Source organism: Oryctolagus cuniculus, chromosome 7, assembly GCF_051225735.1.
Source record: "Oryctolagus cuniculus isolate XC-2025 breed Fujian yellow rabbit chromosome 7, ASM5122573v1, whole genome shotgun sequence".
NCBI classification, from domain to species: Eukaryota; Metazoa; Chordata; class Mammalia; order Lagomorpha; family Leporidae; genus Oryctolagus; species Oryctolagus cuniculus.
This window is the reverse complement of record NC_142873.1, coordinates 48,425,134-48,452,414: the sequence shown is the minus strand read 5'-3', so window position 1 is coordinate 48,452,414 and position 27,281 is coordinate 48,425,134. Positions and strand designations below refer to the sequence as shown.

Genomic DNA, 27,281 nt, shown 5'->3' with positions numbered 1-27,281 from the left:
GGGTGCAGGTTGAGTCCTGGCTGCTCCACTTCTGATCCAGCTCCCTGTTAATGTGCCTGTGAAGGCAGCAGAAGATGGCCAAGTTCCCTGGGCCCCTGCCACCCTTTGGCCTGGCCCACCCCCGGACATTGTGGCCATTTGGGGAGTGAATCAGAGGATGGAAGATTTCTCTCTCGTAACTCTGCCTTTCAAATAAAGGAACGAAGGAGGAGGAGGTGGAGGAGGAAGAGGAGGAGGAAGAGGCTGTTTATAGCCTGCAGTGACTGCTATGGGCTCTGGCTACCCCAAGCCCTGCTTGGCCTGGTCACTCTTGGCATAATAGCAAGGAATGGAAGCTTTATTTTATTTATTTATTTATTTTTTTGACAGGCAGAGTGGACAGTGAGAGAGAGAGACAGAGAGAAAGGTCTTCCTTTGCCGTTGGTTCACCCTCCAATGGCCGCCGCGGCCGGCGCACTGCGCTGATCCGATGGCAGGAGCCAGGAGCCAGGTGCTTTTCCTGGTCTCCCATGGGGTGCAGGGCCCAAGCACCTGGGCCATCCTCCACTGCACTCCCTGGCCACAGCAGAGGGCTGGCCTGGAAGAGGGGCAACCGGGACAGAATCCGGCGCCCCAACCGGGACTAGAACCCGGTGTGCCGGCGCCGCTAGGCGGAGGATTAGCCTAGTGAGCCGCGGCGCTGGCCTGGAAGCTTTATTTATTTATTTATTTATTTTTTTTTTTTTTGAGCCCAAGAGCATCTTCAGCTTTTTAAATACTTCCACATTGCTCTTCAAAACATCATGACAGCTTTTGTACTTCTACTCGCAATATAGGAATTCTTATTGTTTTACTTTTCCCCCTATACTTGGTATTGTCAGATATTTTGAGTTTTACTAAGCTGGTAGATATGAAATATGGGACTTGACTTTACACTTTTCAGGTCATCACTGACCATCTTGTCACACATTTACTAGTCACCGGTTTCATCGTCAGTGAATTATCTTATTTAATTTTTTGCCCCAAAAATATTTCTTTCTCTGCACAACTGGTCTTTTCTACCTGTGTGGGCTAAGAACATCTTTTAAACAAAAACACATTCTATTTTATACTCCATTTCAGAGTAGCTTACAAAACCACACGGTCCACAGTGGAAAAGCTGCTAACCCATCCTATGGTCTTGAACGAGTTAAAACGTGGAAGGGAAATTATATTCATGAGCCAAAGTCAATGGAACCAAAATTTTACTCTGACTAGATCATTTCACCCTCAGGAATACGAAGATCGTATTGAACCAACTTCAGTTATTTGGCTCTCTGAGTACATTACCAGTGGTCTCCGTGGACAGGAATGGTTTCTTGTTTGTAGGGCAGTTCTCATACAGAAATCCAGCTTCTTTGGTCAATTCAAAATGCTACAAATGGCAAGCTTAATCTGTAATCAAAATTATTAACTCAGAACCATTGCTGTGAGAACACTGTACAGAATTCAATAGCTGGTTGGTAGCCATGATACAAGCACGGTATATTTTATTATAGCTATACTGAAACTTATTTACTCATGCTTTGTTTTGTCTTGAAACCTTGAGTTCTGATGGAGGAAAACAGGACTTTAACATTGGGAGTTAAATCTCGAAATAATAAACACTTTGGAAGATGCTAATGTATATATAATTACTTGGATAATCATTCGTGATTATTTAATTTACATACATACTTACAAGTCTAAGAAACAAATGTAAAAACCGTATTTCCTAACTCCCTCTTATTCTCCCTCTTCCCTGCCCTACCTCTACCTCTCTCCCTAGCCCTACCTCAACCTTTCAAATAAATAAATCTTAAGAAAAAACCTTATAACTGTCAAAGCATAAATAACCAAAAGGAAGGATGCAGTTTCTTTCCATTTATTACTTATAAATTAACTACTGTCCATAAAAGAATACGTTTCATGGATCAGCATTTTTCTCCTTATTCTTTCTTAGAAAATGGGAAAAAAATTATGGCAAACTACATTGTAGTTCGAATTGTGGGTAAGGAAAACAAAAATCAAGTGACATGTGAGACTGGAGGTGAATTTTCAAATCTTGGTATTTTACAGGATTTGCATATGACTTTCTCTATTAGCATTGTTTCAATGTTTTCTATAACATGAATGCTTTACATTGATTAGAATTTTCAAATAACAAAGTTTTCTTGTTTGTATGCACTCAAAGATACACTTTTCACTTTAAGGTATAATTTTTCTTCAAAAGTAAGTGTTAGACAAACTGAAAAGGACAAAAAAAATCACATTCTTTGCGATTTCAGAGGTGACAAAAATCTCTGGTATTTCAAATGGCTTCAAAAGGACCTGGGAGCTGCATATAATGTTGTGTATTTTTGCCAGATTAAGATAAAGGTGCTGTTTTGACTGTACATGACTTAAAATATAATAATTTATTGGATAAAGCTGAACCTACCAATTAAGCTGATCCCACAAACGATGTTCACTATTTTGGTGGAAATACTTGCAGGCTCTTAGAGTCACTGATCTCTAGAATTGTTCTTTGTTATCTTCTTGATTTTACAACCCCCCAAAATAAAAGTGTGAAGAAATGACATCATGGAGACCTGTGTGTTGCAAGCACAAATGCCGTCATTCTGAAACTGGTGATCTCAAGATTACTTTTGTTGCTAGATTTTTGTCAAGTTTCTATAACAGAAATGTGTGGGTCTCCCTTAAAATCTCCAGGCTAGTTTGTTTTAATTGCATGGGATCCGTACAGCGGGCTCCTGCCTGCAGCGTCAGTGCCGCGGGTGCCCCACAGTCTGGCCCGGAGGGCGCTGGCGCCCCAACACAGGGGAGCTGTCTCCGCCTTAAAGATCCCATGAAGCCGAAGAAGATGAGGCAAATACTGCGTGCGATGTATCAAAGCGGTCCCGAGCGGCCAGGAGCATTTCGCCACCTTTCCTGCCCTTCATCCCTCACTGGCCTTTCCCACCCCACGCCCGACCAAAGTAAAGGGGAGCAAAGAGTGTGACCACGGCCACGCGCCGTCGTCCCTGCCCCAGGCCAGCACGGAGGGTTTCTGGCCGCCGCCAGGCCGCCGAGACCAAAGGCTGGGAGAAGGCTGAGCGCAGGCCTCGGACGTCCCGGCGGCGATGGGCGCACGGCCACGCCCGCCGCGGCGCGCTGCCAGTCCCGGCGGCCGACTTCTCCAACCCGCGGCGAGGCCGGGTCTCCCGCTCACGCCGGACTCCGCGGCGGAACTACAACTCCCGGCACCGACGCTGCCCGGACTGCCGGAAGCCGGAGCGCGGCCGGGAGGAAGCGGCTGAGACCCAGCCAACAGGCCAGGGGTTAAGTTAGCAAGAAAAAGGGGGCGGGAAAGGCTCGAGGGCACCTGTCACTCGCCACCATGAACGTGGTTTTTGCGGTGAAGCAGTACATTTCCAAAATGATCGAGGACAGCGGGCCCGGGATGAAAGTGCTCCTCATGGATAAAGAGACGGTGAGTTTGCTTTTGCTCCGGGTTCGTGCGGGAAGCCTCCCTCCCTGCCTCCCTTACAGTGGCTGGTCCATGCCACTGTAGCATGTACTAGTCCATTAAAGGTTTGCAAACGCAGGTCAGCTTTGTGTGGGACTGAAAAGTTGTATAAAGCTTGCCCGGTGAGTTTTCAGTCTCCATGGCGCTCACCACTCCCCGGAGACGACTTCTTGGGCGCAGCACAATGTCTCTGCTAAGAAATCATTACTAGGCGAGACAGCCCTTGGCAGACTGCGGGGTGGTCGCGTTCCTTCAGCTCAGTGTTGTGTTATTAAAGTGAAGCTGCCAGGGCTCAAGCTGACGTGACAGGTTATTTGTTGGTCACACACTGTGGAAAGAAACAGCTCTTTCAGGTGATGGAGAATTTATTTTGAGAAATTTACGAATTGCTCATATTCACAGAGCGCCTTTTTTTTTTTTTTTTTTACTTTGATACATTACTTCCTGTTTTGCAGGTACAGTAAAGGTTATTTCGTGTTTTAGAGTTTCATTTAGCCAGCTGGTATTAATGAAAAGGCTTCGCGATGGCCGTTTGTTTTTAGTATTCTGGACTGGCGTAATCTTCATTCATTTTCTTCACAGACTGGTATAGTGAGTATGGTATACACTCAGTCCGAGATTCTTCAGAAGGAAGTGTACCTCTTTGAACGCATTGATTCTCAGAATCGAGAGATCATGAAGCACTTGAAGGCGATTTGTTTTCTTCGACCTACAAAGGTACTACATATACTGAACTGCCATCTGCCCAGGCACATGCAGGACACTCGGATCTGAAAGCACTAAAAGGCCAAATAAATGTGTCTGATCATCATTTGTGGCATCATAATTATCAGTTTTAACCTTTATTCTTTTCTTTTCCGTGTCTCATTTTACCCCTGTCAGCCAGTTCTTTCTTCAGGATGTCTTTTGGGTTCACAGCTACTCCCAACACCACTACCTACTCTGACAACCACATCACTTTATGCCTGTCACTGAACGTTATTCCCACCTTATCTTACGTACAGCCATCACAGTATTGGAACTTCACCATTTATTCACATCTGTGCCCAGGAATCCGTAGTGGCTCATTTTTAACTTAAATGATTAAAGCTCTGTTTAGGGGCCGGCGCCATGGCTCACTTGGTTAATCCTCCGCTTGCGCGCCAGCATCCCATATGGGCGCCGGGTTCTAGTCCCTGTTGCTCCTCTTCCACTCCAGCTCTCTGCTGTGGCCCGGGAAAGCAGTGGAGGATGGCCCAAGTGTTTGGGACCTGCACCCACATGGGAGACAAGGAGGAAGCACCTGGCTCCTGGCTTCGGATTGGTGTAGTTCCAGCCGTAGCGGCCATTTGGGGAGTGAAGGAGAGGAAGGAAGATCTTTCTAACTATCTGTAAAAAAAAAAAAAAAAAAAGGCTCTATTTAGTAGCCCAGCAATCAGAATCATCCTTTAGCTGGCTTGGTCTGCCCCCATGTATCCAGCCTTCCCATGTCCCAGCTCTGTCCCTCCACTGTTGCCAGCTCGGCAACTTTATAATCCCCATATTCATGTCCATTCCTGCCCCCTATCGCTTGTTTTCTCCCCCTAATTAAAGGTTCTCTACCTATTCACAATTTTTGTTCATCACCTTTTATATCCAGCTTGAGTGTCACCTACTTTTAAGATCCTCTCTTATGTCAATCTTGGTTTGTAAATGTTCTTGCTTCATATTCTTGTACTCCAGCTCCAAAGCACTTTTATTATCATGCTTGAACATTCTGTGCTTTCCAAAATGCAAATCTGGTGATATTACCACACTTGAAATCTTTGAAAGACTTCTCATTACCTGTATGATAAAGACAACATGCCTTCTAACCTGCAAGGCCCAGTGTCATGCAGGCTGTCAATTCTCCAGCCCCGTTTCAAACCATGTCCTGCTCTGCACTCTGTACTTCAGCTGCACCAATACTTTAGTCCACTCTTTCCCTTTTGTATTCCTCTGGGATGTCTTTGGTTTCTGAACCATATTCCCTGGCCTCCCCTTTTAGAAGCACTTACAATACCTTCTTTTTCCTAATGCTTGAAAATTTATGTGGTTCGTCTTTTCCCTAATGCTTGTCGTGGTAGAAGATTGATACGGTTTGTGTGATTAGTACCTGTCCTCTCTACCAGTAGTAAGCTCCAGGAGAGAGATGGAATCTGTTTATTGCTCACTTTCATGCCCCAATGCCTGCCACACAGTGGGCACAGAATACATAGCTGCTGAGTGAATACAAGCTGTGTTGCAGTAGTTTCCACTGCTTCGCCTTTGTAGCTCTCAGTTTTCATTCAAGTGGGATATCAGAGATCATTTACTTCATTATTTGCTAACATTGTTTATTAGAGAATCTCATGGTGGCTATAAGTACTCTCTCAAACTCCTCTAGGAATCTTTTATATCACTTTGTCATTTTTACCTAGCATATTAATTAAATAATTTTAGATTTAAAATAGTCATTATTAAAAACACATTTCCTTTAAGGTTATATTAGAAAGTAAATTGATAATGAATGTTTTATCTAAATAACAATTTTTATTTTTAAAAAAGATTTATTTATTTGAAAAGCAGAAAGACAGGGAGAGAGAGAAAGCAATCTTCCATCCTCTGGTTCACTCCCCAAATGACCATAACAGCCACGGTATGTCAGGCAGAAGCCAGGAACTAGGACTTCCATCCTGGTCTCCCCCATGAGTGGCAGGGAACCAAGTACCTGGGCCACCATCTACCACCTTCCCAGGTGCATCAGCAGGGAGCTGGATCAGAAGTAGAGCAGCCAGGACTCAAGCTAGTGTTCTGACATGGGGTGCTGGTGTTGCAAGCTGTGGCTTAACCTACTGCACCACAAGGCCAGCCCCTAAATGACCATTTAAAAAGAAATATACATTGCTTACATTATTTTTATTTCTGTAAAGACACATGATTTTTAAAAAAGCAAATTCAAGAATAATATATTTAATTTGGGGACCCAGTTTACATCGAAATTTAACCATGTGTCATGTGTTATAGTATCAAAAATAGATAAAACCTAGTCCTGGTTACTTCTGTTCCAATCCATCTTGCTGTTAATGTGCTTGAGAAGGTAGCAGAAGATGATCCAAATTCTTGGGCCCCCATGAGAGCATTTCAGGCATGGAAAGTCAAGACACTGTGGCAAAAGATGACCTACATGAAAGATCTCTGTGAGTGAGATCCCAGCGGAAAGAAGGGGCCATCAGAGAAGGAGGTACCTTTCTCTGCAGGAAGGAGAGAACTTGCACTTTGATGATGGCCTTGCCTAAATAAGGAGGGAGTTTGTGAACTCAAGAGGCTTCCATAGCCTTGGCAGCTCATGAAAAGAGCCTTGAGTGATCACTGACATCATAAATAAGAGCATCAATTGTCAAATCAACAACAGGAGTCACTGTGCACTTGCTCCCCATGTAGGACTTCAATCCTTAATGTGTTGTACTATGAGAATTAACGGTAAAGCTAGTCTTCAAATAGTACTTTATACTTTGTGTGTCTGTGCAGACGCAATCTCTTGAAATCTTAGAGTTGGTTTTCTGTATATAAAGATAATTTAAAATGAATCTTAATGAAGAATGGCATGGGAGAGGGAGTAGGTGGTGGGATGGTTTGGGGGTGGGAGGGCAGGTATGGAGGGAAGAAATGCTATAATCCAAAAGTTGAATTTATGGAATTTATATTTATTAAATAAAAACTTTCTATAAAAAAAAATTCTTGGGCCCCTACCACCCATTAGAAGACCAGGATGAAGTTCCTGACTCCTGACTGTGGCTTGGCCTGAACCTGGCTGTTGTGGCCATTTGGAGACTAAGGCAGCAGATGGAAGATCAAGCTATCAATCTCCCCCATCTCTCCCTCTTTCTGGTACTCTTTCAAATACATACATACATACATAAATTAATCATTTTTAAAAATAGATGAAATCTACATTATAGTCTTATATAACTGGAATTCTTATGTTTGATCTTGTAGAAATCAACAGAGTTTTTTGCTATAAATTTTTGTACTTTATTTTGTAGTTGTAGGAAAGGTCTTTGCCTGCCATTTGTGAGTACCCCACAAATACTCCAGTGTTATCTTAGGTCGTAGTAAATGAAAAACCAAACTGAATGTTGATTTTTATTGGACTAGACAGATTTTGTTGTTCTCTATAAGAATTTTTATCAGATGAATACAATTTTGAAACAAGTAGCTTTAAGTAAATTTGCAGAATTATTATCAATTTCATGCTAAATACTAACATCTGTGTCCTTTATATTTTTATATTAATTTGGCCAATATAATGCAGCTAGATAATACTTAATATTATGTAGTATTAAATTATATACGATTCCTGATTATTGTATTTATTTTTTTTGTTCCCAGTCCTCATCTCCCAACATATACACACTTAATCTAAAGTCAACATACAGTAGACTCTTAGTAAATAAATAAATGAATGATAATTATTACTTTTTATATGAACAACTCTTAGTCACATTTTGTTTGTCCTCTCCTTTCTAGGAGAATGTGAATTATCTAATTCAGGAGCTCCGAAGACCCAAATACAGTATATATTTTATTTGTAAGTATATTAATTCACTTTTCCAATCATATAACTGTATTCCAGCTGGTCTGTTCCATTCAGTAGCTCATATCATTGAGAAGTTGATGGAATTCTTCACTATAAATGTCTGATTTACTTGATTACAAGGTTGTTTTTTTTGTTTTTGTTTTTGTTTTTCCATTTTATTTGAAAGGCAGAGAGAGAGAGAGCCCATTCATCTACTGTTCACTCTGCAGGTGCCCACAATAACCAGGGCTGGGTCAGATCTCCCACTTGGGTGGCACCTGCTGCCTCCCAAGTGTGTTAATAGCAAGCTGGGTGGGAAGCAGAGGAGCTGGACTCCACCCAGGCAGTCTAGTATGAGATCCCATTTCCCACCCAGTGACTTCACTGCTGTGCTAAAAGCCCACCCCAGGTCTGGTTTATTTCATCTACTTTCAAAAGATTAAAAGTCTTGGAACCAGCATTTTGTTTCAGAGAGCTAAATATGATTTTAATTCATCATTGACTACTTAGGAAATTTTAAATTTTATTTGGCCTTTCAAGATGTCTTGTGGCTCCAAAGTTGTTGAAGTAGGCAAATTCTGCATCCTACTTCCACCTTAAAAAAATGCATGCTTATTCCCATTTTATGCTTGTGAGTAAAGGCACAGAAGCTGACTTACTTATTTTAGGGGAGATTTTCTTGAGTTGAGTTGAGTTGAGACTTACATAGCAGATGAGAGCATTCGGCTTCTCTTTGTTACTTTATGTAATGTATGAAAGTGTTAATCATCAGGGAAGTAACTCTTGTGTGCACAGCTTTTGTGGGGCAGAAGAAATGGTAGGGGGAGTTTGGGAATAAACTAAATTTCTGGTTACCATACAGTTTTTGTGGGTTCTCTGTGGTTGGTTGGTGGTTTTTTTTTTTTTTTTTTTTTTTGATCTAACACATTCTGTATGGAAGTTACATCTGTTCTCCTCTAGATGTCATTATTGATCTTTATAGGATTCATATAATCTATTTGCTAGCATCTCTAAAATCAAGGATGAAATTCAACAAAAGTAGGGCATTTGAGAAGTTTTGAAGCTTACTTAAAATCTTTAGCATTTTAGGGTTTTAGCTGCAGTCTAATATATACATACTTTCTCCTATGCTACTAAATGATATAAAAATATATTTTTTAAATATTTATTTATTTTGAAATATATAAAATATATAAAAATAATATATATAAATATATATAATATGTATATTTTAAAGATTTTTATTTATTTATTTGGAAGACAGAGATAGAAGGAGAGAGTAAGAGAGGGAGAGGGGAGGGAGAGAGAGAGAGAGAGACCAACCTTCCTTCTGCTGGTTCATTCCCCAAATGGCTACAATGGCTGAAGCCCAGAGTTTCTTCTGGATTTGTCACGTGGGTACAGGGGCCTGAGTACTAGGGCCATCTTCAGCTGCTTTCCCAGGCACATTAGCAGGGAGCTGGATCAGAAGTGGAGCAGCTGAGACTTGAACTGGCAGCCATATGGGATGCCGGCCCTGCAGGCGGAGGCTTGACCTTCCATGCCATAGTGCTGGCCACAATGATACAAAAATTTAACATTTGTAATGAAAATTTTCTTTTATGAATAGCTCTTGCATATTTTATTTCATTCAGCTCCTGCCACACCCAAAGAGGTAAAAATGGTCAATTTTTGGGGCCAGTGCTGTGGCACAGTGGATTAAAGCCCCAGCCTGCTGTGCTGGCATCCCACATGGGCACTGGTTCAAGCCCTGGCTGCTTTACTTCCAGTCCAGCTCCCTGCTAATGTGCCTGGTAAAGCAACAGAGGATGGTCCAAGTCCTTGTGTGTGGGAGACCCAGAAGAAGCTCCTGGCTCCTAGCTTCAGATCGGTTCAGCTCTGGCAGTTGCCACCATTTGGGGAGTCAACCAGTGGATGGAAAACCTCTCTCTCTCTGTGTCTACCTCTCTCTGTAACTCTGTCTTTCAAATAAATAAAAGTAAATCTTTAAAAAAAAATAAAGATCAATTTTGTTAGTCTCTGCCATCTTAGTTTTTATTTGGTTGATTGGGTTTTCTTGGCAAATAATTATGGGTTTTCTTTTTTAATTAAACTTTTTCTTTTGAAATAATTGTAGACTCAGATGCAACATAGAGATCCTGCACACTCATTACCCAGTTTCCCCCAATATACTATCTTATACAATGATAGTTTATTAGTATAACCAGGATATTAACACCAATATAGTCAAGATACAGAACATTTCTGTCTGTACAAAAATCCCTCACATTGTGCTTTTATTAGCCTCCACTTCTCTTCTCCCAATCCTTTCATTAACCCTGGCAACCACCTATCCACTCTTCATTCTATAATTTTGTCACTTCAAGAATGCTCTATGCATGGAATCATATTGTATGTATCCTTTTGGGATTGGCTTTTTACACTCAGCATAACTCTGGAGATTCATTCAGCTTATTGTTTGTATTAAAAATTCATTGCTTTTTATTGGTGAATAGTATTCCATTTTATGGATGTACTACAATTTGTTTAATAATTCACCATTGAAGGATATCTGAGTTGTTTCCAGTTTTGACCACAAATAAAACTGCTGTAGACATCTGTGTACCGACTTTTGTGTGAACATAAGTTCATTTTTCTGGGATAAGTAATGCCCAAAAGTACAATTGCTGAGTCCTATGGCAGTTGCATATGTTGTTGTTTAGTGTTTTAAGAAATTGTACAATATTTTACAAGTGACTAAGCCATTTTACATTTCCATTTACAATGTATGAGTGATCCAATTTCTTTACCTCCTCCTAAGCATTTGATGCTGTCCATTCTGATAGGTGTGTAGCATGCCAGTTTTTTTTAGTATGGTCACAAACTAGGTCCTCAGGAAAGTGTAAAAACTTTTGTATTCATAAAATAGAAGCATTCTTTTGTTGAGTCTCTTGGCTGAAAATTGAATGAGTCATGAGGTGAAAGACCCTTTTTCCTCTAAAGAGCTCTTTCATGCAGCAGTTGAGATTGATAAAGCATAATGCATTTAGTATTTACTCTGTAGTTCCAAAGACTGATTTGGGCTTAAAATCTATGAAACAGAAAATAAATTATATTAAATTAGTACTAAAGCCTATGAAAAAAAGACTATTGAAATTTCTTGGTTGGACCCATTTCAGAATTTCATTTGATTGAAGTAAACTAAAATTAATTTGTATATAGTAATCCTATTCATTTCAAGCTTGCAGCATAATTTATATTAGCACTAAACTGGCCTTCCGTTCATCTCATTTTTTCTTTTTTTGTTATTTTTATTTTCATTTTTAATTAGTTTTTAACAAATTCAATGTGATTTGTAGATACATTTTTAAGAACCTAATGATATTCCCTTCCTCCCTCCCTCCCTTCTGCTGTTCATCTCATTTTTTTTTTAAAGATTTATTTATTTATTTATTTATTTGAAAGACAGAGTTACAGAGAGAGAGAGAGAGAGAGAGAGAGAAAGGTCTTTCATCCACTAGTTCACTCTCCAAATGACCACAATGGCTAGAGCTGGGCTGATCAGAACCCAGGAGCCTGGAGCTTCTTCTGGGTCTCCCATGTGGGTGCAGGGGCCCAAGGACTTGGGCCATCTTCTGCTGTTTCCCAGGCACATTAGCAGGGAGCTGAATCAGAAGTAAAGCAGCTGGGACCTGAACCAGTGCCCATACAGGATGCCGGCACTGCAGAAGGAGCTTTAACCTCTGCACCAGAACACCAGCCCCTGTTCATCTCATTTTTTTATCATTGTATTTATATTTTTGTGTCTACTAAATCTCTTATATAACAGGTTCCTCCCTTTATTAAAAACTTTTTTATGGAAATTTAAAATACATACAAAAGCAGAATAGTATAATTAACCCCAATATATCAGTCACCCAGTTTCAACATTTGCTAAGCCCCAGTCTTGTTTAGCTGTGTTGCTGCCACTCCCCTACAAATTATTTTGAAGCAGATCTAAGATCTGTAATTTCATTCATAAATATTTCAATCTGCATCTCTGAAAGATAAGGACTTATTTTTAAAAACCACTATGTCGTTATTTTATCTAAATAAAAATGAAAAATAATTGCTTACGATTTTCAGGTTCTCGTTTAGTGTTCAAATGTCAAAATCTCTCATTTTTTTTCATAGTTTGTATGAATCAAGATCAATGAAAGGTCCCACACATTCTTATTGGTGAATATGTTAAGTTTCTATAATCTCTTATAGGTCTCTTCCCAGTCTCTCTGGGCAGTTTATTTATTGAAGAGATGGTTAAGTTTTCCACAACCTGGAACTGGTGATTTCATTCCCAAGGGAGTAGTTTAATGTGTTCCTTGCAGTTTAAAATGTTTATGTACTCTAGTTCCTGTGAATTCAATTTGTAGGTGGATGCAGAGCCTTAATTACATTATAGTTTGCTTTGTTATTGGCAAGAATACATTATTAGGGGTGTTGTGTGCTTTCTTCTTGTGATATTAGCAGCTATTAATGCTCAAAGCCAAGGTCTATCCATTGATTTATTACAGTTGGATAAATGATGATTTTCTAATTCTTTCATTAACATTCCTTCTTTGTTTTCTAGCTGAAATATTTCTACAAAGAAAAATTTCTTCTTATCTACTAGTTACTTAGTAGTACAGTTTATACGTAAAAGATAGGATAAAAGCTTTCTTCTTTCCTTTTATTTGCTGTTGTCAATATAATCACTTGATTCCTTTGCATTCTCCAATGCCTCCAATACTGGTCCTTTTTTTTTAGTATTATGAACTTATGGATTTAAATATATTCGTGCTACTCATTCCAGTTTAAAGGTATTTGACTTTGACATGTACCACAATGTGTACTAAACATCACTTATTCCTTAGGCTTTAGTGGTCAGGCCCATTTCTGCCTAATTGCAACAGAGATGATCTCCTTTGAGATCATGACTCATATCTGTTTCAGATTTCAGTAATGTGATCAGCAAGAGTGATGTGAAGTCATTGGCTGAAGCTGATGAACAGGAGGTTGTGGCTGAGGTTCAGGTAAATATATTGGCCCTTTTAAAATATTTGAGTCTTAAACATCAAGATGGGATTGGCATTGTGGCTAGCGGCACAGGCATCACATATAGGGACTGGTTTGAGTTCCGGCTGCTCTACTTCCAATCCAGCTCCCACTAATGCACCTGGGGAAGCAGCAGAAGCTGGTCCAAGTGCTTGGGTCCCTGTACCCACATGGGAGATCCACAGGAAGCTCCTGGTTCCTGGCTTTGGCTTGGTCCAGCCCTGGCCATCACAGCCATCTGGAGAGTGAACCAGTAGATGGAAGATCTCTCTCTCTGTCTACTTCTCTCTCTGTAATTCTGCCTTCAAATAAATAAATAAATCTTTAAAAAAAAAATAAAAAGGTGGTGCTGGTCTCAAAAGAAGGAAGGCTATTGTTCAGACAAAATAAATTGCATTGTACAACATATATTTAGTAAGTTTGGAAGAGATCAAAGTGGATAAGAATAGAATTAAAGGAATGGGTGAGAATAAGGAGAGTGGGCTGATACAATGACCTATTTGGAATCAAATCCCTCATGAAATACATTGTACAGTAAAATTATTTTTTATCTGAGCATAACATTGTGTATCAGTAGGTCGGGTTTCACAGGTTTGAAGACAGAGTCAGATATTGCTGTAGCTTAGTTTTATAAGCTGTGGTCATCAACAGAAATACAAGTATGTCTGCTTGGGAGAGAATGGGGTTTCTTAAAGTTCTGTTGTAACTATCCTGTTCTGAAGATAATAGGCAGACTTTTGTTGTTAGGTGAAAATTTGGAAACTAAACATTTATTCTGCATGCTGTATAATCACATTAGAACATAATATGTTAACTTTGCCTTCTTTTTTTTTTTTTAAACAGGCAGAGTGGATAGTGAGAGAGAGAGAGAGAGAGACAGAGAGAAAGGTCTTCTTTTTTTGCCGTTGGTTCACCCTCCAATGGCCGCCACAGCTGGCGCGCTGTGGGCAGCGCACCGCACTGATCCGAAGGCAGGAACCAGGTGCTTCTCCTGGTATTCCGTGGGGTGCAGGACCCAAGCACTTGGGCCATCCTCCACTGCACTCCCAGGCCACAGCAGAGAGCTGGCCTGGAAGAGGGGCAACCAGGAAAGAATCCGGCGCCCCAACCGGGACTAGAACCCGGTGTGCCGGCACCACTAGGTGGAGGATTAACCTATTGAGCCGCGGCGCTGGCCTACTTTGCGTCCTTAAACACTTTAGTGTTCTTGGATATATTTATCACAAATATTTGAATAACTTCTGTCACCTTGGTGAAAACAGTGTCTTCTAAGGTGGCAAATAAACTAGTTTACAATTTTTCAGGATGATATACCAGGTAATAAATGAGTAAAAAGAATGACCTAGTTTAAATCACATTCTCCCTCATGAAATACATTCTACAGCAAAGTTAATTTTTACATAAAATTGTAAATCTTATTGCAGTGTTTAATTTTTACTAATTGATAAATATACATAGAATTCTTTGGAAATACCATGTGCCCACTTCTACAAGTTTGTTTGTTTGTTTGTTTGAAGACTTATTTGTTTATTTGAAAAGCAGTTACAGAGAAGGAAAGGAAGAGACAGAGAGAGAACAATCTTCCATCTGCTGGTTCTTTTCCCAAATGGCCACAATGGCCAGTGCTAGGCCAGAGTGAAGCCAGGAGCCTAGAATTCCATCTGGTCTTCCACTTAGGTGGCAGGGGCCCAAGCACTTGGGCCATCATCTGCTGCTTTCTCAGGTGCATTAGCAGGGAGCTGGATTGGAAGAGGAACAGCCAGGATTCTAACCGGCACTCAAGATGCCAGTGTGACAGGCATGGCTTAACCTGCTACACCACAGCACTGACCCTTGTTAATTATTAATTGAACAATTTTTGTATGTTTTTTATATTTATATTTCATCATATTTGATTATATTGTACAGTATTGTATCATCTATGAATATATTACTGCTTGATAAAGTAGAGTTCATGAAATAACTTATCTTGTGCTTTATTTGCAGGAGTTTTATGGTGACTACATTGCTGTGAATCCACATTTGTTTTCCCTCAATATTTTGGGTTGCTGTCAGGTATGGAAAGAAAGAATTAATAGATAATTTATCAGTGGGGAGTGAATTCTGCAGGTAATTGGACTTAAAAGAGAAAATTCAAATATTTTCTCTAAATATTTATTTTCAACAAAAAGGGAAGAAATTGGGATCCAGTCCAGCTCTCCAGAACAACTCAAGGACTGACTGCTCTCCTTTTATCTCTGAAGAAGTGCCCCATGATTCGTTATCAGCTTTCATCAGAGGCTGCAAAGAGACTAGCAGAATGTGTTAAGGTATGGCCTTTCCTGTCCCTAGTTCTCTAAAATCAGTGCCATTCATTTCCCTGAAATACTTCAGAAACTAAAGGAATATTTTATCTGCAACCAAGGAGATAATAATGTGTTATTTTTATTGGGAAAGAGGTAGATATATATAAAAATAAAACGACTATACAGTAGAGATAAGATTCTTTATTTTCTATTTATTTATTTTAAAGGCAGAGTTACAGAAAGGCAATGGCAGAGAGAGAGAATGAGAGAGAGAGAGAGAGAGGTCTTCCATCCACTGGGTCACTCCCCAAATGACTGCAATGGCCAGAGCCCAGCCGATCTGAAGCCAGGAGCCAGGAGCTCCTTCCCAATGTTCTGCGTGGGTGCAGGGGCCCAAGAAGTTGAGCCATCTTCTGCTGCTTTCCCAGGCATATTAGCAGGTTGCTGGATCAGAAGCGGAGCAGCCAGACTCAAAATGGCACCCATATGGGATGCCAGCACTGAAGGCGGTAGCGCTATGCCACAGCGCCAGCCCCAAGATTCTTAGTTGTTGTTGTTGGGTTTTTTTTTTTTTTTTTTGAGATTTATTTATTTATTTGAAAGGCAGAGTTACAGAGATGCAGAGGCAGAGAGAGATAGAGAGAGAGAGAAGAGAGAGAGGTCTTCTGTCCGCTAGTTTACTTCCCAAATGGCCGCAACAGCTGGACCTGGGCCAATCCAAAGCCAGGAGCCTGGAGCTTCTTCCAGGTCTCCCATGCAGGTGCAGGGGCCCAAGGACTTGAGCCATCTTCTACTGCTTTCCCAGGCCATAGCAGAGAAGCAGAGAGCTGGATTGGAAGTGCAGCAGCCGGGATTCAAACCATTGCCCATATGGGATGCCAGCACTGCAAGTGGCAGCTTTACCCACTACACCCCAAGATTTCTTAGTTTTTTTGTTTGTTTGGTTGGTTGGTTGGTTTTTTTTTTTTTTTTTTTTACAGGTAGAGTGGACAGTGAGAGAGAGAGAGACAGAGAGAAAGGTCTTCCTTTGCCATTGGTTCACCCTCCAATGGCCGCCGCAGCCGGCACGCTGCGGCTGGCACACCGCGCTGATCCGAAGGCAGAAGCCAGGTGCTTCTCCTGGTCTCCCATGGGGTGCAGGGCCCAAGCACCTGGGGCATCCTCCACTGCACTCCCGGGCCACAGCAGAGAGCTGGCCTGGAAGAGGGGCAACCGGGACAGAATCCGGCACCCAGACCGGGACTAGAACCCGGTGTGCCAGCGCCACAAGGCAGAGGATTAGCCTATTGAGCCGCGGTGCTGGGCATTTTTTTTTTTTTACAAGGATTTCTTAGTTTTAACCCAAGACCCTTACAGTGTTTTTTGTTACAGTTAAACTGCCTGTAAACTAAGGTTTAAAATCTTAACTTCTTAAATGGAATGGTACTAAACTTTGTGAAGCTTTTGAATCCTTTTATGGAAGGCCCATGTGGGTGCAAAGAACTGTTATTAAGTGTGGTTTTTATTTATTGATCTCTTATTTGTGTCATCTCCATGTGCAGCTAATTGGTTTACCAAACCATTTTTCTCTTTCACCACAGCAAGTGATAACTAAAGAATACGAGCTGTTTGAATTCCGGCGGACAGAGGTTCCTCCGTTGCTACTTATTTTAGATCGCTGTGATGATGCCATCACCCCATTGCTAAATCAGGTGCAGAATCCTTTGTCAGCTTAATAGAAGGTTGATTTTTGTGATATTCCTCAAAATAGAGATATGGAGATAAATAGTGTGGTCTATTTATTTGCCTCCTATTTCTTGCTCTTAGTGTTTTGGTCTTGTATTTCCTTGATGCTTTGGTATCACTATTCTTCCAGCCATAATAATTGTGAACTCTTTCTTCTGCTTCATCCTTCCTGTCCTCTGCTGCTACTCCCCCCACTCTGAATCAAGACAGCCTCTCAATTCTGTTCCTCTTTCTGTCCTTTTCCATTCTTACTGCCATTGCCTTGTGCAGACTCTAAGGTCTTGTAGGAATATTGAAAGAGTTATCTAGTTGATTCCCTACTTTAATTTCTTCTTATTCTAATTTATCCACAGATACATTCTTGTTAATTTTCTTTTCCTAAAGCACAGCTCCAGTCCTGCTACTCTGGGCTTAAAAATCTTCATTGGTTCTCATTTGCCTACCAAGTTAAAAACCTCCTGGACCTGGCATCCCAGGGCATCACCACACATAAAACCTATGGCTTGTTGCTGTGTGGATATGCCACATGACTTCCTGTGCCTGCTACCTGAACTCTGGAATGTTTGAAATACCTTCTCTTCTCCCCTTCACCTATCAGAGTATTTCTCCCTTAAAACCACTCAAAAGCCACCTAATATCTCCTTGAAGACTGTATTCTTTCAGTTAGACACATTCTTTTCTCCCTAAAATCACTGTAGAACTTTGTATTGCTCTTAGGTCTCTTGCTACACCTGCCATATTGGACTCATACCTTTGGTTACTTTCACCCTCTCCTAGTTGTCCATTCTTCAAGGCTTCATAGTGTGTTTTGTAAGTGTAAGCACACTGCCTTGCACATTTTAGGTGCTCTATTAATAGTAGCTGAATTTATAGAAAAAAAAGCAGTCTATATTTCAGTTTCTTTCTAGCTTATACTATAATAATATTACTGCAAAGGAAAATCTGTGGCTGTGCAATGAAACTTCTCTCTAATAGAAGATAGCCCTGTATTCCTAAAATTCAAAGAAAAATATGTTCACTAAAGAAATATTTTTTTAAGATTTCTTTATTTATTTGAGAGGCAGAGTTACAGACAGAGAGAAGGAGAGACACAGAGACAGAAGTCTTCCATCCATTGGTTCACTCCCCAGATGGCCTCAATGGCCAGAGCTGGGTTGATCCAAAGCCAGAAGCCAGGAGCTTCATCTGGGTTTCCCATGTGGGTGCAAGAGCCTGAGTCCTTGGGCCTTCTTTCACTGCTTTCCCAGGCCATCAACAGGGAGCTGGATTGGAAGTGGAGCAGCTGGGACTTGAAGCAGCACCCATGTGGGGTGCTGGCACCACAGGCATAAGCTTAACATACTACGCCACAGTGTCAACCCCCAAAGAAACTTTTTATTATATAAAAAAGCAGAAAGAAAAATAATTGCCTAAAAATTCCATCTCCCAAAGAAAAGCAACTATTCATTCAACAGATTTCAATGAGGACCTGTTATATGCCACATATTGAACTAAGTACTGGAGATTAAAGGTTAAAAGATACAATCCCTACTCTCAGAGAGCTCATGGTCCAATGAGGAGAGAAGTGAACAAATAATTTTAATTATCCAATAAGAGCTATGGTGGAAGCATGCATAGGATGCTGTCCATAGAAGCACATAGCATCTTGCTGCATTTCTTTTAAGTGCCCTAATGAAATTGCTTTTGTGGGTATTCGTTTGGCAAATCTAGGAAAGTACCCTCTTTTATGACACTTTTAATTTTTTCTAAATAAGCCTAGTTTTCTTAAGATAAAATAGATGTATATAAATACTTTCAGCACTTAGGTTCTAGATTTAGTAGGTAATTTGTTGGAAAATACTATAGTTTTATATAAGGGACCTATGACTGAGAGCAATTCATTCTCCATAAATGGTAAAAAGGTAAAATTTGGGGATTTCTGCTTTCCATTTTGTAACATGGGAAATCAATCTTTCCTCACAATTCATATTAGGTTAAGAGCGTAAAACAAAATGAATTCAGAGGCAAGGTTCTGAACATGCCAGTATTTTGATCAACTCACAAGGTTTTTCTGATAATATTAGTGTTCCCAGGATAAATATAGCACCACTCAGATCTGCAAGAACACACTTCTCATGCTGCAGAAAACCACAGACGCGCACAGGAAATGGTACAGCTTGTAACTGCAGTACCAATATAGCCCTATCTGTGAAGCCGAAAATATACTCTTCATTCACGGGCAAAGAGTTGAACTAATGATAGATCTAATTTGTTTTCTTTCTATCAAGAATATTAATCCTTCTGTCCTTCTTCCAAAAGCGTGAAATCTAAAAGTATCTTGACTTTTGAGTGTTTAACCAGTTAAAATGAGAATCTTAATGTTTATTATAGCACCAAGTATTAAAAATTTGAACTAGAGAATCTCCATGTAAAGCAGACTAGTTACTAAAAATGTTATCAATTTTCATTTGTTTTCCTGAACGTGTACTATTTCCATGTTTTGTCAGTTACCTTTTTTTTTTCTTGCCATACTTCTATATTTAGTGGACATATCAGGCCATGGTCCATGAGCTGCTAGGAATAAACAACAATCGGATTGACCTTTCCAGAGTGCCAGGAATCAGTAAAGACTTAAGAGAGGTCGTGCTGTCCGCTGAAAATGATGAATTCTACGCTAATGTAGGTGGTTTTTAAATTTTTTGAATTGTTTTTATGTAAGAAGACCAATATTGGCTTATTAGAATAGGGGCAGGAATGCGATTTCAAGTGAAAGGATGGTGGAGACTTCCTATAAATAGGCTGTGTCTCAAGGGAAGGCAGAAGACTTGGATTCTGACCTTTAACAATATGTTTTTTGTAGAGATCACACAGTTACTTACTTCTGTCCCTTCTACTAGCTCTTTGTGAGAATAGTAATGATATTCATCACCAGTGTCCTGGCTAATGTCCAAATTTGGTAATTAGAATGGAATTTTCCTGCCCTTCAATTCTGTATTCGGGATTATTTTTCACTTCTTTTAAATTTTCTGAAAGTCACTGGCTAGTTGATGAACTATGCTTCCAACTTTGTTTTTCACAGAATATGTACCTAAACTTTGCTGAAATCGGTAGTAATATAAAGAATCTCATGGAAGACTTTCAGAAGAAGAAACCAAAAGAACAGCAAAAACTAGAATCAATAGCAGACATGAAGGTAAATTGAACATGTACGTGGATTACTAACATTTGAGACTCTGGAACTTTTCATGTAAGCAACATTTCTGGAATCTTCTGGCTCCAATTTCTACCATAATTTATGTTGATACATATTTTCTGTAATGTCTCTCTTTACTGAAAATGTCATAATAACCTGTGTGCTTCTTCCTTTCTTCGGTCATATCTGGACTAAAGACGCAGTCAGCTGACACACCAGCTCTTCTCTTCTTAAACATAACATAATGCCATGTGATTGGGAATTGTAGGTACCTTAGTCCAGGCAAAAAACAATCCTGCTGCTTTTTTCCTCTTCTTTATACCTGCCTATCCTCTGTCAGAGAATAACAGAACTTCTTATTGATGTTTTTTCCATGACAGGCCTTTGTTGAGAATTATCCACAGTTTAAGAAGATGTCTGGGACTGTGTCGAAGCATGTGACAGTAGTTGGAGAACTGTCTCGGTTGGTCAGTGAGCGGAATCTGCTGGAAGTTTCAGAGGTTGAACAAGAACTAGCCTGTCAAAATGACCATTCTAGTGCTCTCCAGGTCAGTCCAATTTGATGAGCACCTACTATGTGTAAGACACTGTGCCAGGCAGACCAAGAGATACCAAGGCAAGTAATCCTTCACCAACATGGAGTTTAGTCTACTAAGGAGTTGACACAAGAATGCAAGGGAATATTACTTATGATAAATATGTACTAAGAACCGCAGGAGAAGTATAATATGCATTCCCCAAGGATTTAGTCAGTTTATTTAGTCTACTAAAAAGAGCTAGACTAAAATCAGAAGGTCTGAATTTTAGTATTTGGTTTACCACTTACTGTCTTTGTGACCTGAAGCTGTTGACTTAATTTCTGAACCAGTTTTCTCATTTGTGAAGTAGGCATAACAACATGAGTACTTACCTCACAGGGTTGTTGGGCATCCTTTAAAAGTTATATATTACAATGTATTATCTAAGTTTTTTTTGAAGGCAGAGTTAGACAGTGAGAGAGAAAGAGAGAAAGGTCTTCCTTCTGTTGGTTCACCCCCAAATGGCCGCCACGGCCAGCGCACTGCGCCAGTCCGAAGCCAGGAGCCAGGTGCTTCTCCTGGTCTCCCATGTGGGTGCAGGGCCCAAGGACCTGGGCCATCCTCCACTGCCTTCCCGGGCCACAGCAAAGAGCTGGACTGGAAGAGGAGCAACCGGGACAGAACCCAACCGGGACTAGAACCCGGAGTACCAGCGCCGCAGGCGGAGGATTAGCCTAGTGAGCCGCCACGCCGGCAATATTATCTAAGTTTTAAAAAAAATTATTCAAGATCTGTCTATCATTCCACAAACATGTGAATATCTATTACATGTACATACTGCTGTAGGATTTAGGAGTACAAAGATAAATACAGTTTTTTCCCACAAGGAGCTCATATTATAGTAGAGGAAAAAGAAAGTTAAACCAGGGATTATAATACCAAGCAGTAAGTGCTATAATGAAGGTATTTACAAAGGGATCTAGAATTACAGAAGAAAGACAGCTGTTTTCCCTAAGAATGAGGCTTCTTAGAATTTCTTAGATAAGGGGGCCAGCTTTGTGGCATATTGGATAAAACCGTGCTCATGGCACAAGCATCCCCTGTGGGCACCAATTCGTGTCCTGGCTGCTTTACTTCCTATCCAGCTCCCTACAAATGGCATGGGAAAAGTAGCGGAAGATGGCCTAAGTGTTTGGCCACCTGCCACCCAACATGCAAGACCCATTATAAAGCTGCCAGCCCCTGGCTTTGGCCTGGCTCAGGCCTGGCCATTGTGGCTATCTGTGGAGTGAACCAGCAGATGGAAGATGTCTCTCTTTCTCTCTCTCTCTCTCTCTTTCAAATAAATAAATCTAAAAAAAAAAAAAAAAAAAAAAACTTAAATGACATTAGAACTCTGTACAGATAAATAAGTAGGAATATACCAAGTGTAGGGAAGGGGGAAACAGCAGCAGCAGAGAGAAGGCAGGCGTGGTAATGGGAAGGGAAGGCACATGCGCACTTGTGTGTGTGTGTGTGTGTGTGTGTGTATAAACAGAGAATAGTTAATAGTTCAGTGTAACTATTGGAAGTTGCAAGATGAGGAGTGATCTTAGGTCAATTAGAAAGACAGGTTGGGATCAGGTTGTAGCCACTAAAAGAAATTAGACTTTAATCATAAAATGATGGAAGCTACCAGAGGATTTTGAAGAAAAGTGTCATAATGATACCTGCCCTCAAGAAATTTAGAGTATCATTGGAGAGACAAAATTTGACCTAGCAATTAAGACACTGGGTTAAGATGCTTGTGTCCCATATCTGAGTACCTGGGTTTGATACTCACTGCTAACTCCTGACTCCAGTTATCTGCTAATGCAGACCTGAGAGTGTCAGTGATGACTCAGATAACTGGGTTTCTGCCACCCACATGGGTGACCTGGATTGAGTCCCTGACTCCTGGCTGCAGCCTCCTAGCCCAGGTTAGGCAGTTGCAGACATTTGAGGAGTTAACCAGTAGGTGGGATCTCTCACGTGTGTTCCCTCTCTCTCTTTCTCAAACAAAAGAATTTTTAAAATATTTTAATTTAAAAAGCTGAAGCATGAGAAATTGTTAGGTAATATTTCAAGATATATTTAGCTAAGTCAAAATTGTGATACTATAAAAGGATTTGCAGCTATTAGGAAGAGTTCTTAGCAAAGGTAGTGTTAAGAAGAACTATAAAGAATGAAGAGAATTTGAAGGAGTATTTCAGTCAGGAATAACAACAGCAAAAGCAAAGATGCATAAGTGTGCAGGAAATAATAAGCAGTTTGACCTGTGGAGAGTGGGTGTGGAATAGAAATAAGAGATAAAATTGAATTGGTAAACAGGAACCAGTTTATGAAGAAGCTTGTAAGAGGAATTTGTATTTGCTGAGACAGGCAAAAATACCTAACATAGACTCTTATGTAGAAAGTTGATATGATGAAAGCAGTATTTTGGGAAATTTAATCTAGTAAGGATGCTTTAAAATTGACAAAATCAAAGTCAGAAAGAGAACAAATAGATAATTCCAAGGTTCCTGAGAAATGACAAAGTGTGGTATCACTAACAAGTCATTTAGTAATAAGAGTCCTTTGGGAGACAGCCATTTCTAAGCCACTTTTTTTTTTTAAAGATCTATTTATTTTTCTTGAAAGTCACAGTTACACAGAGAGAGAGGAGAGGCAGAGAGAGAGAGAGAGAGAAAGAGAGAGGTCTTCCATCCGCTGGTTCCCTCCCCAGATGGCTGCAACAGCCGGAGCTGCACCAATCCAAGCCAGGAGCCAGGAATTTCTTCTGGGTCTCCCACGCGGGTGCAGGGGCCCAAGGACCTAGGCCATCTTGTACTGTCTAAGCCATTTATAACAAGTACATTTGCTTGTTAATAGGATCCCATTTTTTTTAAAGATTTATTTATTTATTTGAAAGGCAGAGTTACAAAGAGAGAGGAAAAGAGAGAGAGTGAGCGAGCAGCTTCCATCCACTGGGTCACTCCCCAATTGGCCACAATGGCTGGAGCTGGGCCAGTCAGAAGCCAGGAGCCAGAAGCCTCTTCCAGGTCTCTCACATGGGTGGCAGGGGCCCAAACACTTGGGCCATCTTCCGCTGCTTTCCCAGGCACATTAGCAGGGAGCTGGATGGGAAGTGGAGCAGCCGGGACACAAACTGGTGCGCATATGGCGGCCTTACCCACTACACCACAATGGCAGCCCCAGATCCCATACTCTAAAACTTAGTTTCTTTCTTTTCCTTTTGCAGTTCTGCTTTAGTTTATAAAGTAAGCCAGCCTGGCATAATGAAAACCACACAGGTTTTAGAGCCAGGCTGTCCTGGCTTGTATCCTATCTCTACTAGTCAAAATTCCTTTAGGAAAATTATTTGTTTCACCTAAGCCTCATGGATAATGATTTCTAACTTTCAGGTTGTTAGGAGGATTTGGTGAGAGATAGACATGCTTCTTGTATGATAGGTGCTTTGTTAATGTTGATTCCCTGCCTCTAAGCATAATTTCATTTATAGGTTATATAACTAAAGGAAAGAAATCCACTTGTGAATCCTCTAGTCATGCCAACGTATTTCCCAGGATTTATAGTTGCTTTTTTTTAATTTTTAAAATGTTTATCAAAATTTCCAGAAAACTGCACCATTTTGAAAATCAAAAAGATGCTATTTGCTTTATATTTATGTAAAGTGCTCTGTCATCAGTGTTATTTTTTGTCCCCATGTTCCCAAATCTTCACAAAGAACTCTCGGTTCTTTAGACTGATTTTATTATTTTTAAAATTGTGTTCAATTCTAATTCTTAGATAATATAAGTATTTGGTGAAAATTGAGTCAATTAATAGTTTCTTATGCATCCTTACTTGTTCCATATATATATACAAGGTTGTGTCACTCTCTTATTCTCTCTCTCTCTCTCTTAATTCAAATGGTAGCATTACTACTGCACTACATTTTGTCTTTTTACTTAATCATGTATGTCACAGATTGTTCCAGATCAGAATCTGAAGACTCGTTCTTTTATTTGAAAAGCAGAATGACAGAGAGAGGGAAAGACAGAGAGACAGAGAGCTTCTATCGGCTGGTTAACTCCCAAAATGCCCGTAACAGTCCAGGACTCCCACGTGGGTGGCAGGGACCCAGGGAGTGCATTATCAGGAAATTGGAATCAGAAGCAGGACTGGGAATGGATCCCAGGCATTCTGATTTGTGGGCATCCCAAACAGAATCAGCTACTGTGCCAAGCACCCACTCCTTTCTTATTCATTAAGAAGTATCCTTTGTAAGGATGTATTGTGGGCTGTCATTATAGCACAACAGGTTAAGCCACTGACTATGATGGCAGCATTCTATAACAGAGTGCTGGTTCAAGTCCCAGCAGCAATGCTTCCTATCCAGCTCCATGCTAATGCACCTGGAAAAGCAGCAGAAGATGGCCCAAGTCCCTGAGCCCAGGCTCCTGGCTTTGGCCTGGCCCAACCTCAAACATTGCAGCCATTTAAGAGTGAACCAAAGGATGGAAGCTCCTGTCTGTCTATCCCTCTCTCTGTCAGTCTGCCTTTCAAATACATAAAATAGATCTTATATATATATATGTATATATATATATATATATAAAATGAATTTAACCAACTTAGTCTAAACAATACTGCTACTAATAGATTATAGTTGCTTTGTGGGAATTCTAGAAGTGTTCCTATATGAGAGGTCTTTAAAAAATTTGTGGAAAATATGTATTATGAAACAACTATACATAGATTTCAAAAATGTTTATGCAAAAATGAATTTACTTTTTAATTCTATTTCCATAGACTTTTTGCCTCATATTTATCTCAATAAAATGAATTTTCTTCCTCTTATTATGCAAAAACAAAGTTTAGTCCTGTAACCAAATTTAAATGTTCTTGTGTTTGATTTTTTTCCTTTAAAACAATAGAACTAAGCTTAATCACTAGCCAATTTTAGTATTTTTATTTGTGTCTCCCTACCATATGGAAAGCAATTAAGAAAAAGTTTTTATAATTCTTTGCCTGAAATTTTATTTTTTTTCACTTTAAAAGTATATAATTTAAAAATGTGAACTCTATTTTGATCACTTTATGATTTTAAAAGATCTTTTGTTGAAGATTTTCTTGTCAAGGGTATTGAGGTTTTATGGGTAAGCAATTGATTTGGACTCCTGCATCATAAAGGATTTCTTTGGCAACATGATTACAGTAGTCCATAAAGGGAACTTTTGTTCCTTAGTAAGTAGATGCCAGGGGCTTGACTCCTAGATGGGTTATGGCATTCCTCGGCTTGACCTTAGATGATAATGCGTCATGAAGCCATGAATTGAGTTTTTTGAATAGAGATGAGATTTGCTTTACTGAATAGTAAGTGATGGTAAGAGAAACTGCATACATTTGCTAAGACCTAATCTTTAAGCTGCTGCCATTTCTTTTTTTTTTTTTTAACTTTTATTTAGTAAATATAAATTTCCAAAGTACAGTTTATGGATTACAGTTGCCGCCATTTCTAACCAGTTATCCTACAGGCTATCAAAAATTTGATTTAGAAAGAAATGTAGTGTCATTGAAACACATGTCCTTTGAGAGTCCCTTGCTTAGTAATGCAGATTTTCATACCATAAAGAGAAACAGCTGCAGAAAAGCAGTCCTCTCACCCTCACTGCTGCCCATGGTGTCTTATCACAGCTTTTCATGTGAAGGGGGGAATCAGTCTATTTTATATCTCTTTCTTGACCTTGGATAAAAAATCTCAAATCATCCTGTTAATACACAAAGCAAAAACTCAGTAAATATTTTCTGGAAAAATGAGAAAGAAGAATTCTATTTGAAAGAATATAGAATAGTGACTAAGAGCCTGGATTTCTGATAGCTTGGGTTTAAAAACGATTCTTAAGCAGTCTAAGCTTTTATCTTTTTGTCTTCAAAATTGGGAAAAATAATGGTCCTTACCCCAAAGACTGTCATGAGGTTGCAATGAACAAATACTTAATACAGTACCTGTACTTACAGCCTCCCACAACTATTAAATATGACCATTATGATAATCATTATGTGATGGTGCAGTCTATTTTCTTTAAAAAAAAAAAAAAAAAAGTGGGGGCGGGGGTGGTTTGTTTGAGAGGCAGAGAGACAGAAAAAGAGATAGAGTTCCAGTCTGCTGGCCCATTAGCCAAAAGTCCACAAAGGCCTGGCCAGCGCTGGGCCAAGTTGAAGCTAGGAGCTGAGAACTCAATCCAGGTCTCCCATGTAGGTGCAGAGACCCAGCTAAATGAGCCATCACCTGCTACCTCCCAGGTTGTACATCCATGGCGAGCTGGAACAGAAGTGGAGCCGGGACCCCGACCTACGCACTCCAGCACAACCTTTAGTTGTCCTAAGCAGCATAGGACAACTAGACCAACTAACTGCTAGACCAAATGCCCATCTCTGTTGATTTGTTGTTTTATGCATTAATTGTTGC

The 27,281-nt window shown here is 40.1% G+C and overlaps 1 protein-coding gene across 6 annotated transcripts in view; it reads left to right on the top strand.

The window, feature by feature from the left end:
* Positions 1-3,294: 3,294 nt before the first annotated feature.
* Positions 3,295-27,281, top strand: part of VPS45 (vacuolar protein sorting 45 homolog) — a 76,975-nt gene continuing 52,988 nt past the window's right edge. For 3 of the 6 annotated variants that reach the window (XM_051858711.3, XM_089300003.1, XM_089300004.1), the window contains exons 1-10: positions 3,295-3,469; positions 4,088-4,222; positions 8,012-8,072; positions 13,008-13,087; positions 15,096-15,164; positions 15,281-15,418; positions 16,975-17,085; positions 19,643-19,777; positions 20,178-20,291; positions 20,672-20,839. In XM_051858711.3, coding sequence (XP_051714671.1) covers positions 3,377-3,469; positions 4,088-4,222; positions 8,012-8,072; positions 13,008-13,087; positions 15,096-15,164; positions 15,281-15,418; positions 16,975-17,085; positions 19,643-19,777; positions 20,178-20,291; positions 20,672-20,839 — 1,104 coding nt within the window. In that variant the 5' untranslated portion in view covers positions 3,295-3,376. The remainder of the gene's footprint in view (positions 3,470-4,087; positions 4,223-8,011; positions 8,073-13,007; positions 13,088-15,095; positions 15,165-15,280; positions 15,419-16,974; positions 17,086-19,642; positions 19,778-20,177; positions 20,292-20,671; positions 20,840-27,281) is intronic. The other 3 variants (XM_089300007.1, XM_089300005.1, XM_089300006.1) reach the window with 1 other exon arrangement.